Source organism: Chrysochloris asiatica, unplaced genomic scaffold (genome assembly GCF_000296735.1).
Source record: "Chrysochloris asiatica unplaced genomic scaffold, ChrAsi1.0 scaffold00010, whole genome shotgun sequence".
Lineage (NCBI taxonomy): Eukaryota > Metazoa > Chordata > Mammalia > Afrosoricida > Chrysochloridae > Chrysochloris > Chrysochloris asiatica.
In genome coordinates this window covers 15,118,836-15,134,525 of record NW_006408528.1, presented here as the reverse complement: position 1 = coordinate 15,134,525, position 15,690 = coordinate 15,118,836, and the positions used below count along the sequence as shown (strand labels likewise).

Genomic DNA, 15,690 nt, shown 5'->3' with positions numbered 1-15,690 from the left:
CACTAGCGGCTCCACGGGAGAAAGCTGAGGCTTTCTGCTCCTATAAAGATGTACAGCCTCAGAAACCCTGCACAGGGTGTTGCTACGAGTCGGAACCGACTCCATGGCACACAGCTGCAGCTGCAGTCCTACTTTACTCTCTACAGTGCTTCAAATATGTTTAGTTTTTCCGCCCCCCTGACAACACTTAAAGTCTCGTAAAACAGCACTGACATCGTCCTTCCTTCCCTATTTCCCTTCAACCTAAACAGTCTCAGTTCTTTTAACTAAAGTTCACCGTCAAAATTTCCATATACTTAATCGTCTTGGTCCTTCTTCTGTATCTTGAGGGTATTCTTTGACTACAAAGATGATGTTATGCTGCATTTTCATTATGTCTTGTCATCACCAACAAAAATGGTGTAAATCATAATTGTGGAGTCCTCCTTCCCAAACACAGTTCCCAAGAGTTGGAAATGAGAGTCACGCAAAACTACATTATAATGACTGAGAAGGTGGCTTACAGGATAGGCTCAAGTGATGGCCCAAACAGGTAAATTTGCATATTATGAACCTAAATGAAACACAATACTACCCTGCTGCATAAACTAAAGAAGTTGGGACTGTATCTGGCACACAGTAGGCCTGCATGAAACAGCTCTTGTCTAGGTAAACAGAGTGAAACAAAATGCAACTCTTACTTTCTACGAAACATTTCTGCAAATATGCAGCCAACACTCCAGAGATCCACAGGGGTGGCGTAGCTGGACTGAAGCAAGACTTCTGGAGCTCTGTACCACAGCGTGACGACCTGCAACGGCAAACAGACTCAGCGTTACTGAGGAAGATGACTATTTAAACTCCGCAACCTGCATGGTTTAAGGCCAAGATTTAGCTTGGAAAAGACTCCTATAAATCATATGGAGACACTGAGATAGAACCAGTGTATAAATAGGGCTCATTGCTAACAGGTCAGGAAATTACATCCTTCCTACTACCTGGCTTCTAATTCAGACTTTGTGTCTTCCTAGAAGGGCAAAAATGACCTGACTTTCAAAAAGAAAAGCAAAAAAAAAAGAACCAACTTATCTCTAAATAGTTAAAAATAGTTTTAACTTTAGATAGTAAAAGAACTATTTTTTCCCCTATGTTTAAAAACAGTACATGCAAAACAGGTGATATCTGGCCGACTGATTGGAAGGGTCTTGCCAAGATCCTGTATTTGTGCCCATTCCAAAGAAGTGACCCAATGGAATGCAGAAATCATTGGAAAAATCTCTTTGAGATCCCATGCGAGTAACGTTTTACTAAAGGTAATACAGAAATGGTTTCAAGCATATATTGACAGAGAACTTCCATAGGTTCAAGCCAGATTTAGAAGAGGATGTGGAATGAGGGATATCATTGCTGTTTCATCTTTGTGCAAAAACCAAAAACTAAAAAAGGAAAACAAAAGCAGAACCGATGCCTTCAAACTTGTGGTGTTGACAAAGTATATTGAATATATACAGAGGCATGAAGTGACTAGCTTACAAGCTTTCATGACTGTGTTTAGTTGGGGTAAAAAAAAAAAAAGACAGAGAGACATAGAGAGCAGAATGAACAAGAAAATATTCTCCTTCAATCTGCTGTCTAAAAGAGACATATCAAAAAGGTGGCGACACCCTGAATGTCCATCAACAGAAGAATGGCTAAACATACTTTGGTACATATATACAATGGACTACTACAAAATGTTGAAAAATAATGATGAATTTGCAAAACATCTCACAACATGTTTGAACCTGTAGGACATTATGCTGAGTAAAATTAGTGTTTGAGACCAGTGTTATAAAAAGTTGAGTAAAAAAACATAAAAAAGTTTTCTTGATAAAAGAAACAATCTATCGATGATGGTAACAGGATGGGGTGGGTGTTTGGGAGGCAACAGTGGGTGTTGTTGTTGTTGTAAGATGTCATCGAGTCTGTACCAACCCATAGTGACTTTATGCACAGCAGAACGAAACACTGCCTGATCCTGGGCCAACCTCACTACTGTTGCCACGCTTGAGTCCATCAATGTTGCCACTTGGCCAATCCATCTCGTTGGAGGTCTTCCTCGTTTTCTCTGACCCTCCACCTTACCAAACATTATCTCCTTCTCCAGCAACTGGTCCCTCCTGACAATATGTCCGAAGTATGAGAGACCAAGTTTGGCCATCTTGACCTCTAAGGAGTACTCTGGCTGCACTTCTTCCAAAACGGATCTATTGATTCTTTTGGCAGCCCATGGCATTTTCAATACTGTCCTCCAACACCATAATTCAAAAGCATCAATTCTTCTACAGTCTTCTTTATTCACTGTCCAGCTTTTGTATACATATGAGGTTATTGAAAATACCATGGCTTGGATCAGGCACACATTAGTCCTCATGCTGACATTTTTGCTCTTCAGCACTTTTAAAAGGTCTTGTGCAGCAGATTTGCCTAATGCAATACGTCCTTTGGTTTCTCGACTGTTGCTTCCTTGAATGTTGATAGTTGATTTCAAGAAGAATGAAGTCCTTGACAACTTCAATCTTTTCTCCGTTGATAAGAATGTTGTTTATTGGTCCAGTGGTGAGGATTTTTGTTTTCTTTACATTGAGATGTAATCCATACAGAAGGCTGTGCTCTTTGATCTTCAGCACTAAATGTTTTAAGTCCTCTTCACTTTCAACAAGCAAGGTTGTATCATATGCATATTGTAGGTTCTTAATGAGTCTTCCTCCAATCCTCATGCCACATTTTTCTTCATATAACCCAGCTTCTTGGATTATTTGCTCAGCATACAGGTTAAATAAGTATGGTAAAAGAATACAACCTTGTCACACACCTTTCTTAATTTTAAACCATTCAGTGTTTCCATGCTCTGTTCGAACAGCTGCCTTTTGGTCCAGGTAGAGATTCCTCATGAGCACAATTAAGTGTTCTGGAATACTCATACTTCACAATGTTGTCCATAGCTTGTCATGATCCACACAATCAAAAGCTTTTGCATAATCAATAAAGCACGGGTTAAACATCTTTCTAGTAGTTTCTGCTGTCAGCCAAGATCCATTGGGCATCAGCAATGATATCCCTCGTTCCACAGCCTCTTCTGAATTTGGCTTGAACCTCTGGAAGTTCTCTGTCAATGTATGCTTGCAGTTGTTTCTGTATTACCTTTAGTAAAACTTTACTCGCATGGGATATCAAAGAGATTGTCCGATGATTTCTGCATTCCATTGAGTCACCTCTCTTTGGAATGGGCACAAATATGGATCTCTTCCAATCAGTCAGCCAGATAGTTGTCTTCCAAATTTCTTGGCAGAGATGAGTGAGTGCCTCCTGTGCCTCCTCACTTTCTTGAAAGGTTTCAATTTTCATTCCACTGTGCTCCTCCTAATATTGCCCCATTCTTGTCTTCTTAGAACAAATGGGTGCTGTAGGATAAGCACTGGATTCTAATCACAAGGTTAGAAGTTTAAGCTCACCAGTTGCTCCACAGGAGAAAGATGAGGCTTTCTGCTCTCATAAAGATATATAATCTTAGAAATCCTATATAGGGTCACTATAAGTAGAAATTGACTTGATGGAAATGGATTTTGGTTTTTTGTTTTGGAATTATGGTATGTATTATTTTTTAAATACACACCTGGGTTCTATGTATGTGCTAATGTTTAATTAGGATATTAATTTAGACTACTCATTTTTATGTGTTATTAATAATACTATTATTATTCATGATTTAAGATACTCTATACTTTTATTTTGGTGTTAATTTTTTTATGTTTAATATTAGAGATATACAAGCTTCCCACCTTTTCTATACTTGGGAATAGTATAAACAGAATAAAAATGATAAACCCCCTTGAGGCGTCAACAAACTTACACATTAGAAAAAGGTCTGGGTCTGCATTTTTTGTTAGCTGTATGTCTTTATAACCTTTTACATGCATCGTGGCGATTGATTTATTTAGGTAACAACCTTTTTTTGAGTCACTTTTGGTGACTTAATTTAGATTTAAAAATGTATTCACTTAAATTTGTACCTAGTGTCCCTTTCAACTAGTTTAATCTCATATGTTTCCTTGGTCATACAGACTTTTCTCTTTCCTAATGTATATTTTTGTTCTCTGTTTATATTCAGTTTGTCACACACTTAGCGATATTGCTTTCTATTTTACAAACTGACATTGTTTTCCCCTTGAATGTTAAATTTTCCACATTCTCAGATTTTTAAATGAACGTTTTGTATATTTGTTCACCTGTAAATAAAATATAATGTACCCTTAATGTTCTCTTTAACCCGAGAATAAACTGCTTTGAAGAACAGTTTAGAGCTTTTTAAAATTTCCATATGGTCATGTTATTTTTGGCTATCTTTCAATTGTTGGATTTCTAGTTTTATTACATCACGGCCAAAGAATGTAATTTCTACTTGGTAGAATTTAATATGGTTTTCTTTATGATTATGTGTATAACTGGTTTGTGTTCTATGGGATGCAAAGAAGAATGGATTTTCTCTTTTAAGTGCAAAGTTCTTTATGAAGATTTTGCCTCACACAAATCCTTACTGATCTTTTTGTCTACTCTACTTGCCAGACTCTGAAAGAGAACAGAGTTTTTGTTTTCCTTTCCTTAGTAATTCCTTGTATAAGAGTTGCTGTCTCATATACATTGGCCTTAAGTTTTGGAGAAACACAATTTATGACAGAGTTTATTTATACAGATACAATATAATTAAGTAATAGGTATTTATTTTATAAGAGAATATGAATTGTACAAGATAGATCTCCAGTCAGTCCTCTAAAAAAAAAAGGCAAGGCCTATATGTAAAAGTAATAAATTACTACCTTTTGCAATAAAAAATAAAGGAACAGCATTTTCTAGTAATTATTCCCTAGTTTAAGCAATAGTATCCCTTATAGCAACAGTGCTTACTCAGGCTTAACTTGCTAATTAATGTGGTTGCTCTGTATTTTCGGACCCAGAGTCTTCCAATCCTAAAATTCAGTCATTATAATTTTAAACATCTCAGATGATGATGACAATTTTTATCATTTCAGCGGATTTAAACCAACCAAAACTCGTTCAAAGGTTGTAAGAAAAACATGATAAGCTTTCCTGATAGTAAAATATTATTATACTTCTGCACCTGAAACTTCTGATGGAAGACTGTCTTAACTTAAAACCTGTTCAAGTCACATGTTAAGCACAAATTTATTAATTTTTTGTTTTGAAAGTTATATAAATAATGCGCAACACTGATAAAAATGCTTCAAGGGTTTAATGTATAAAGGAAAGTTTTCAGCAATATAGTCAACTAATTTCTAATCCAAAGTTCTTTAACCTTAAGAATTCTAAATATCCTTATAGACAAAATATAATGGTATATTTAAATGTAAAAACAAACTGAGAGAAACAGTGAATGGCATACATAAAAACCAACATTCAGAAATCTAGGACAAAGGTGGCTTCTAATGATTACAATGCAGTTGTCTTGTAAGCAAAGATCACAATAGGAACTATGGACAGAGTTTGGTGGCTGGAGCCAGCTGGAACCAAAGCAAATACCATGTTTATTACTATCATTACAAGTATTAACAGCCTCTACAGGTGCTGAATGGATTTGGCAACAGGATGGGGAGCAAAACGGGAGGGGGTTTCAAGGATATTTACACAAGTGGATGTATCTGTTTAAACTGCTTTGATCTCTATTAACAATTTTTTGAACCAGTTCAGTTAACAGTAAAAGATAAAGTACAGCCAAAGCCAACTCTGGCTCAAAACACATGTTGGGAGTAAACCTCTCTCACGAAATATTCAATGTAATAGTATTTTATTCATATACCTTTCACCAAGATCCTGAAAAAACATGTAGATGTTATCTGACTCATCTTTAGAATATGGCTATATGCTTAAACACCAGAAAGGCATGTTATGACTGACCATTATGCCGGATAGCTTAGCTTCCTTTTACGTCTCTCCACCCTTCACCACTTTGCTCTCTGCTGTGGGAGGTGAACTTGTATCTACTCATGCCTCCTGCTTCCTAATGGATTTGAACAATGGGAGGTCTCAAAAGGAGTAGGGGAGAAGAATGAGGTCTTGAATTTCTCCCAGCAAGGCTGTGTAGAGCTCTCTGTTACCATTATAAGGTCACGGCCCATTGGGATGACCACTCTACATGACTTTTCCCCTCTGGATTCTAGGAACTGCTCCCTCTCCTTTTTCACTTCCAGTTTGGGGGAATCCTTAACAGTTTGGCTACTTAGTTGACTTGACTTACAGCACTATTACTGCAAGTCCATTAACCTCCTGCTGAGAATCTGCATTTCCACCCCAGATGTAAGAGTCAGAATCTACATTTTACCAAGATCTCCAGGTGGGGATCAGTGGCTGGCTGTTACTACCTAATGATGTGTTCAGGACCACAGCAGATGGATCCAATGTGGAAATTCCCAAAATCCACAGACTTAATGGACCCACTGAAACAGGAAGAATCCCCAAGATTATTACCTGAGATATTTTTTAAGCCCTGAACCAAAACTCTCCCCTCAAGTCATTTTTATTTCAGTAACAGGTTAGTTCATAAAATAATGAGTACTTGAATACTACCTTAGTTATGTAATGCTGCTATAACACAAGGAAATGGCTTAATAAACCGAAATTTATTTTCTCACAGTTTGGGGGCTAGAATTGAGAGTGTTAGCTCAAGAGGAAGGTTTTTCTCTCTGTCATTTTCAGAGGAAGGAATTCATCTCTTCACTTTCTGCTTCCAGGATTTTTGGAGATCTCCACGTGTTTGGGCATCCATCTTACTGCATCTCTTCTTTACTCCTTGTTTGATCTTTTATATCTCAAAAAAAGATGGACTCAAGCTACTATGTACACAAATCCTGCCTTTATATATAATAAAAACAATCCATTCCAAATGCAATTAAGGCCACAGGCATAGAGATTAGAATTTACAACACATATTTTGAGGGGAGTATAAATCAATCCATAAGGAGCTCTGGTAGCGTAGTGGTTACGACTTGGCCTGTGAACCACAAGGTCAGCAGTTTGAAACTACCAGCTGTTCCAAGGGAGAAAGATGAGGCTTTCTGCTCCCGTAAAGATTTACAGCCTCGGAAACCCTGTACAGGGTCGCTATGGGTCGGAACCGACTCCATGGCACACAACAACAACAACATAAGTCAATCCATAAAAAGTACTGTGCTCTGTTGTTAAGGGCCGTCAAGGACAAATCAGTTTCAACTCATAGCGACCCTGTACAGAGTTTCCAAGGAGTGGGCTGGTGGGTTTGAACGGCCGTCCTTGTAGTTAACAGTCCACTGCTTATCTTACAGCAGCCATACTAGGACCACCTCAAATAACAAAAACAAAACCTATCTATCTGATAACCAAATAGTCAACCAACACTCTGAGGTATCAATGAGAAGGTTGGGGGTGGGGTGGGGGTGGAGGGCTGTGAGAATAAGTCAATGAGAACAAAACTCTTAGAGAATGTTGACACAATGTGAAGAATGTAACCAATATTACTAAGAAGTACGGATAAATATTGTTCAATATAAACCTGTTTTTCAGCATACACTTCCACTGAAAATGCAATAAAATATTATTTAAAAAGAAAAGAAGAAAGAAAGAAAAGTCAAAACCAAACAAAAACCTAGTGGTAATTTCACTGATTTTTCATCATCAGTCTCAAGATTTAGTTCTTTAGAATTAAACATTTAAATGAACAATATTATAAGTAGTTAGAATTCTGCATCTGCCAAGCACAGTCTTCTCATTATAAAGCCAGTTAAATGGAAAATATTAAGAGTTAAACACCAGTGAAAGTTAACACACAAAGTACTTTTTGCTACAAATAATTAATAATGGCGTGCCTCAAATCCCCTCATTTTCAATCTAGAAGTCCAGAAAGAGACGTTCTGGCACATTACAAAAAATGGTTGAGTGAGGTCCACACCAAGATTCTCAGAGGTCTGAGCACCACATCATTAATTCCATCACTGTCTTTGCTCTGATGCATTGCTCACCAGCATACAGGCTAGGACCCCCCCAGCTGCTCTGGCTCCCAGGGACACAGGCTCCGATATTAATGTGTTGGTTAGCCACTACCTTGCTGTCTCTGTAGGATACTCTTGCCTTGTACCTGCAGGCCCAATTCCTACTCATCTTTCAAGGCCAAACTCACACAACCACCTCCTCCCTCCATGAAGTCTTTCCTGCTCCTAGTTGGAAGTGACAAGGCTCCTCTGAGCTCCCTAAACCCTTAATTTCCCATTATAATCAACGTTATTTTGTCATTTGGGGATGATTTGATACATGGATATGAACCACTGGGAATGCCCAATGGCAGTGCTAAAAAGTGGGCAGAGGCAATTCTCTAAACTGGAAACTGTGAAGGCAGTAACGTCCAAGAAAGACTGAGTACCTTGAGCAATCCTTTGTCTTTATAAAAGGCTGTGTACCAAGAGCGGAGTACAGAACTACGCAGAGAAACAGTGATGCCAGGGATGGGGACAGAGACGATGAAGTGGAGAGATGCGAGTCGCTGGGCACTCTAGACCCAGAGAGGGAGAGAGTCTGAATTTATACCCTTTGGTTGGTTGATGATGCATGGAAGGGATTGTAACCATGGCAATGAAACGATATACGATAGGATGAATGTAAAGCTAATGTTCTCCCATGTAAACCATCACATAATTCACAATAAAACATTAAAAAAAAAAGGCTCTGTACCTGTGGATGTTTATGTAGGACTGACCTGACTTGACTTAGACAGTGTGAGAGCAACAGCACAGAGAAAATAAGTGAGATGGAGGTTTCCTCCAAGTAGACAAGGGCAAGAGAGCCATTTGGGAGACAAAGACCTGTGTGTTGTTTCTGGGGAGGGGTGATAATGACCAAAACGCAGTGCAGTTCAAGGAGCTAAGCTTCTGACCTTCTGTGACACCAGGGGCATTTACCAGCTCTTTCTCAACCTTCTACCCTTCTCTCATTTTGTCAATGTCCAGGTAGATCCACCTAAGAAAGTCTTTCTCCAGACATCACGTCTTTAAAGGTCTAAGTGAGGTTTAATTCCATTGGTTACATGAGTGCCCACTGTAGAAGAAGCACCAAGCTAATCTTGGTGACGGATTAGAAAAGCAGGCAAGTCAAATGAGTGGGCTGAAGTATAAGGAGGGGAGTCTGTGTTATGATTTAAATGGAAATACTCAGGTCCTATGTATGTCTTCCTGGTCATCCCACCTTTCTACTGACTATTTCTTCCTCTACCGGCTCATTCATAAATAATTTCTCTAAGGCTTCATCCTGAGGCAAGTGCTTTCCTTATAGAATGCATAGTCCTGGGGACCATTACATGTGGATGTTGTCCAAATCCACAAGTATGCAGAGTACCTGACCCACATATCAAACCACCTCATGGATATCAGCACTTAGTCCTCCACAGGTACCTCAAATTCAGAAGGCATGTATTATCTTTCTTCAGAAACTTGCTTCTCTTTTATATTTCCTGTCTCTGTAAGCAAAATCACTACCTACCCAGGTTTCCTACTGGCCTGCACTATCTCAACAAAGACACCAGACCCTGACAATTCCATCGCGGACTGACTGGTCCCCTCAGGATTGCTACATAAGCTACTTGTGAGGTTGTTTCCCGTTAGTCCGCCTCCTCTCACTCTGTCCTTTCCAAGGTTGTCAAAGAATAAATCTTTCTAAACTTGAATGTGTTCACCATTCTCTTGCTTAAAATTCTTTCATCCATGCTCCAGAGCTTTCAGAATCAAGTTCAATTTACTGTGCCTTCATGATTTGGCTCCCACCCTCTGGTTTTATCTCCTGCTTCTCCTTCACTGGAAGCTTTTCCACAATCTGCTCAAAAGGCTCTGAAGTTCTTCAAACATGCATGCTGTGTCACGCCCAGCAGCCTTCTTCCCACACACTGAGACCGTTCCTCGGAATGTCCTCCTTACAATTCCATTCCTACTTCTTGTGAACCATGCCCTGCCTAGTCCCTCCCCATTCCCATGTGATCATGACATTTATCATACTGTATCTGTTCATTGTGTGCTTAGTGGCTACAAGATCCAGACCCAGCCCTTTAAAGGTGGAGACTCTTTCTAAGCTGACTTTATCCCTAGCACTTTGAAGAGTGCTGCATATAACAGGTATAAAATAAATGTATGTCCAAACAAATGTATGGGTGACTAGTAGAGAGCCGAATGGAGACTTACAGGTTAGGAGGGATAACCTTGGGCAGGAAGTATCTTTGCAAATGGTGGCAAGAGAATGCTTTATCCCACACCAGGCATTCTGAGAGTTCATCAATACTATCATTGTTCAAACAAATGACTTTTTAATAAAGTGTGAGGGCTATTTTAAAATGCCCCAAGGCCCCAAGTATTTTTCAGGCTGTATTGTTTAAATTTCATCGTGAATTTGTGAAACTTAAAATAGTTACCACTTGCTAAATGCCTAATATGTTTCAAGGAACATACTTGATCTCTTTTTAGAAGTACAGTATAGTGCAGTTTTGATTCTGACACTAAACAGTCACACACTTGATCTCTCTCTGCCTTCACCATAGAAACCAAGCAAATATTTGTAGACATTCCTTCAACCTTCACAGATAAGTATAGAGATGAAAATTATTCTGAACACAGGGTATGGTAGGCTGCAAAGCTCATTGTTTCCTCTTAAACACTGCCTAACTCTTTAGAAAATCTATATACTTTGGGAGGCCACAAAAAACATACTCAGGTTTTTAAGGGAATTAGAAAATTGATTTTTTGGTTACAGAAAGAGTTAAATTCCTTTCAGGTCTAGGCCTTCTTTCTGCTGGGTTTCTATGTTCATATCTGCATATATACTTAAAAATTATCTGGTTAATACAAGGATGAGGGAAATGGTTAATGCAAGAGATGAGAGAAATGAGTGTGTTGCTGTTGAGTTAATTCCAACTTATGGCAATCCCAAGTGTGCAGAATGTCCACTACTTCTCACTATATTTTGTGTGTTAAGCAATTAAAAGCAAAACATAAAGAAGCTATACATCTAAAGATCAGAATGTTTCATGATATGCATTTAGCAAGACTGAAACTACAAACCAAAAAAGAGGAGAAGGGCACAGCTGAAAGAAAGGCTTCAAGTGCAGTATTTGGAATGAGTGTTAAACAGAAGGAAGTATTTTCTGATAACCTATGAATCGGAATCGACTCCAAGGCAGTGGATTTTCAGGGTTTTGGTTTTTATAAGCTGTGGTTATAGTCCTTTTTGGAAATGGTTTTCTTTGCTATGTTACTGAGACAATGGTAATGTAGGGTGTATGTGAAGTCAATCTCTTTTCAGATCTAAAAGAGATGAAAAGCAGCTAGTGAGCAAGCTGAGATGGGGGTTGAGGGTGGTCAAGCCACACAAAGCTCACACATGAGAAGGAGCTCAAGAAAAAGGCCTTCCTCCAGAACTGACAAAGAAACGCTCTCGTAAAGCTGGCAGCCTGCATTTAGACTCCCAGCCTTCTAAACTGAGCAAGTAAATATGTTTGTTAAAGCCACCCATGTTTGTGGTATTTCTGTTATAGCAGCACTTGCTAACTTAGATGCCCTTTCTCCTCCCAAACTAGTTCTACTTTTGCATTTACTATCTCCACAAATTAAATCACCATCTAACCCGTTCCCCAAGTCAGATTCTTCCTCAAACTTACCCCTCATCCAGTTATGCAGACACACACAATGTCAAAGGTGCCTCCTTGTCTTTACAAGAGAGAACACACAGAGGACTTCCTAAGTGCTGTGGAGCAGGTTCCCACCCATAGCGACCCTGTATAGGGTTTCTGAGGATCGACAGGTGAGTCTGAACAGCTGACCTTTTGGTTCAAACCGACCTTGCAGTTCAGTGCATTATCCTGCAGCGCCACACCAGGACTCCCACAGTGAACTAGAAGTGTGGAAACTGGGAGAAGGGAAAATCTACAGTTTGGGGAACTTGAATACTATCACCTACCATTTCATAGCATGATTCCTAAGTAAAAAAAAATTCACATTACTGGACATAAGACTTTTTATGTTCAAAGGCTCAACAAACATACATGGATACAATGCTATTGTTGTTAAGTGCCGTCGAGTTGATTCTGACCCGTAGCAACCCTATATAGGGTTTCCGAGGAGCAGCTGGTGAGCTTGAACCACCGACCTTGAAGTTCAAATGGCTTTGCAGTCCGGTGCATTAACCCACAGCGCCACACATGGATCCAACAGCATTGCTTTAAATTTTGCTGTCTGATTACAAAGGTATTTAAAAAAAATCTGATCGCTAATAAATATATTTAATTTTTACTTCCTTTCTTCAATAAGGTTAGCAGTTCAAACCCAACAAGCTGCTCCAAGGGAGAAAGAGGAGGCTTACTGCTCCTGTAAAAATGTATAGCCTCAGAAACCCTATACAAGGTCATTATGAGCCAGAAATGGACTTGACTGCAGTGGGGAGTTTTTGTTCATGAAACACTCTTCTAGACTTAAAGAATTTAAAACACCTTTGTATTGCCTATGAAGAGAAGGAAAAGATCAATGAAAGAGAAATATAGTTCTGTTAAGTAAATGAACAGTCACACAAGATGCACACTCGTTTGTTCTTGATGAGCCACAGTGCTTCTCTTAAAATGATCTGTTTCTAGGAAGAACCACACTAATACTAACAACTTTGCAGAGTATTTCTAGGTACATCCGCTAACAGGGAGATACACGTGTGAACATAGAAACCAGTGGAAGGCTTCTCACCTACACTCAGGGGCTCATGCTGCACATGTGTTCAGGGTGGTGTGCTTGCTGCATGCAAACCCTACCTGAAAGGAAAAGTAAGCTTTCAGTTTGGGTAAAATTGGCTTTAACCTCAGAACTAATTCAAGGAAATATTATCTTTTCATTTATAAACATTTCAGAGAATGTAGCCGCTTTCTAGACATGCGTGGCAAGTTAAGTTTCATCGTTGAAATTGTTGGGTCTTGGACAAACGTTCTACGTAGTAATTTTAAAAGTATATACACGAAAACATGTAGACTACACAAAACATTTAAATAATTCTTTAGTAACTAAAGAGTCCTCTTAAGTCATCATTGTATGTAGATACTTTATAATATATAGAGGATGTTGCTATAAAGCAAAACCAGAAGCAGAGTCTAGTGATGCCCTCTATGAAAGCCTTCCAGAACCTTCTGAGAGAGGGCATGGATCTCTGTTCTACACTCTTGTAGCACACTTTCCTGACAGTCCCTGCTGCTGGAACCAAAAAGACCTGCTTCCATCTCAGTCACCCCCACAATATACTGTGAATGTTATACAGGCAGGGAACGGGTCTGCCTTAGGTTTCGATCCCCAATGCTTGGCATAGTGTGTGGTACACAGCAGCCTTTCAATGACTACTAAACAAATAACCAAAGAAAATATCTTCTCTAAGAAGTTCATTCACATCTGTCCCCTAAACTACAAACAAAACAAAACAAAGACCCAACCAGAAAATAAAAGAAAAATCCACCTGTATTTGTATTATTCTGAAGGTATCAAAGCTGATTCATAAATATGGTAATAGAATACTATCTAAGCTTCACATCTTAGAGAAGTTTCTTGTAAAGAGCAGGTAAGTTTTAGCCACTTGTTGGTATTTGTGTGTCTGACATACACACATAGACACACACATACAAACAAGGGCATTTATTTATTTATTTATTATGAGGTACACCTTACATATAGTAAAGTACACATATTTTAAAGTATATCATGAACTTTTATATATGTATGTATTTATCACTGTTTAAATCAAGATCTAGACATTTACAACACCACAGAAGGTTGTCTTGTGCTTTCTTAGCCAATACCATACCTGTGACACATTGTGACTTATATCACCAGGGATTCAATTTGCTGGTTCTTGACCTTCTTATAAAAAGAATAATAAAGTATGTACCTTTTATGTCCAATTTCCTTTTTTCAACAAACTATGTTAGAACTGTCTATGTTGTGTACATTAGTACTTTATTCCCTTTTTATAGCTGCGTAGTATTTCATTACACCAATACCCAGGAAGTTCTTCCCCAATTTCCTGTCGATGGGTGTTTCTAAGTTCTTGGCTATAATGAATAACCACTTTGCATCAATTTTTTTTGTGCATGTCTCTTGTTGACCAAGGGTACTCATTTATTTTGGGTATGTATATAGAGAGTAGGCATATGTTTAGTAGATACTACCAGTTTCCCATGTGTTTTTTTATACTCTCACTAGAAATGAATGTATATATGCAAGTTCCAGTTTATCCAGATTTTTGCCAACACTTGATATTCCCATCCATTCAAATTTAGAACGTAGTGGTCATTTCCTTTATTTCTGACTAACCAATTTCTAAGAATATAAGGTTATAAAAAAATAATATATGGATTTATTAAAACACAGATATACACTCTTTGTAATGCTAGAATAAATACTGAGGCCTCTCATTGGTGTGTCGATGTGTGACTAAATAGTTTAATTATACAGAGTTAGGTATTGCTTCTCCTTTTTGTTCCTGCTAGTAAGTGCCCAATTCTAAGCATCGGTCCTTCTCCAGAGGCACATTAGCTATATATTAACACAGAGCTCTTAGGCAATTTAGATGTTTAATACTGAAATGGAATTGGAAAATAATTTGAAATGTTTACAAAAGATGCTAAATCAAAGTACTAATAATATAAAAGTCTTCAGAAGTTGTTGAATGGTGGTTTTTACTGGATTTTTTTCTATAGACAAAATTTCCAAACTAAAATACTCAAACATATCTGTAGTACATAGACTGAAAACTTAGCTATGGGGCAAATTCTAAACAGTTGGCTACAGTTTTCCTGTTTCCCTCTGAAGAGGCATTGTAGTCATATTTCCATCTGTGATGCACCCATGTCCACATTCTCCCAGGCAAGGAATTTAAACAAGGGGAACCACATTAACTATTGCAGAGGAGTGGGCTGTAACAATAATCAGGATACATGTAGTACTACTTCCCCTGTACTTTTGGAAACTCTGGTGACTGAAGAAATTACTTTCTCCATTTAGTCCATAAACAGGGACTGCTACTTTGCTACTGGCACTTAATTTTGGTAAATGAACCAGACATGGTTCCTGCCCATAGAGGGCTTACAGTCTGACTGATTCAAGAAACATGGTGATCAACATGGAAATACCATGACATAGTACTAAAAGCTACATACATTGAGTCAAATATATAGAATCATGAGATTTATTTAACTTATAAAAGAAATGGATTCAAAATGATTCCACCCAGAAAGACACTTCTGATAGGAGAGGAATAAGGATAGTTATCTTGGAAAAGACGAAGGAAGGAACCCATTTGGATTCACTGTTGAATTCTGATTGTCTACATGTCTATTTCTCAAAGGAAGTTCAGAGGGCAACTGTGCCCAGAAACATCCCATGAAAAAAGTTCTTAATTAAACAATTTTTGGAGTAAGGGTATAATGAATATGCAGAATCAAAATTCACATTGCTCACTCACATAATAAAGGCTCCGGGAAATCCTGCAGTTAAAAGGACACCCATTTAATTTTGTCTATGGAATAATTATTTTAATAAAACATCTATTACCATCCTCCATATGATAAGCACTGGACTGCGAACCACAGCTCCGTGGTTCAAGCCTGCCAGCTGTTCTGTGGGA

General features: G+C 38.4%; 1 protein-coding gene across 1 annotated transcript in view; it reads right to left on the bottom strand.

The window, feature by feature from the left end:
* The window catches only part of CDK6 (cyclin-dependent kinase 6), a 292,037-nt gene that overhangs the window by 86,941 nt on the left and 189,406 nt on the right, over nt 1-15,690 (bottom strand). The window contains exon 4 of the mRNA XM_006834296.1: nt 681-790. Coding sequence (XP_006834359.1) covers nt 681-790 — 110 coding nt within the window. The remainder of the gene's footprint in view (nt 1-680; nt 791-15,690) is intronic.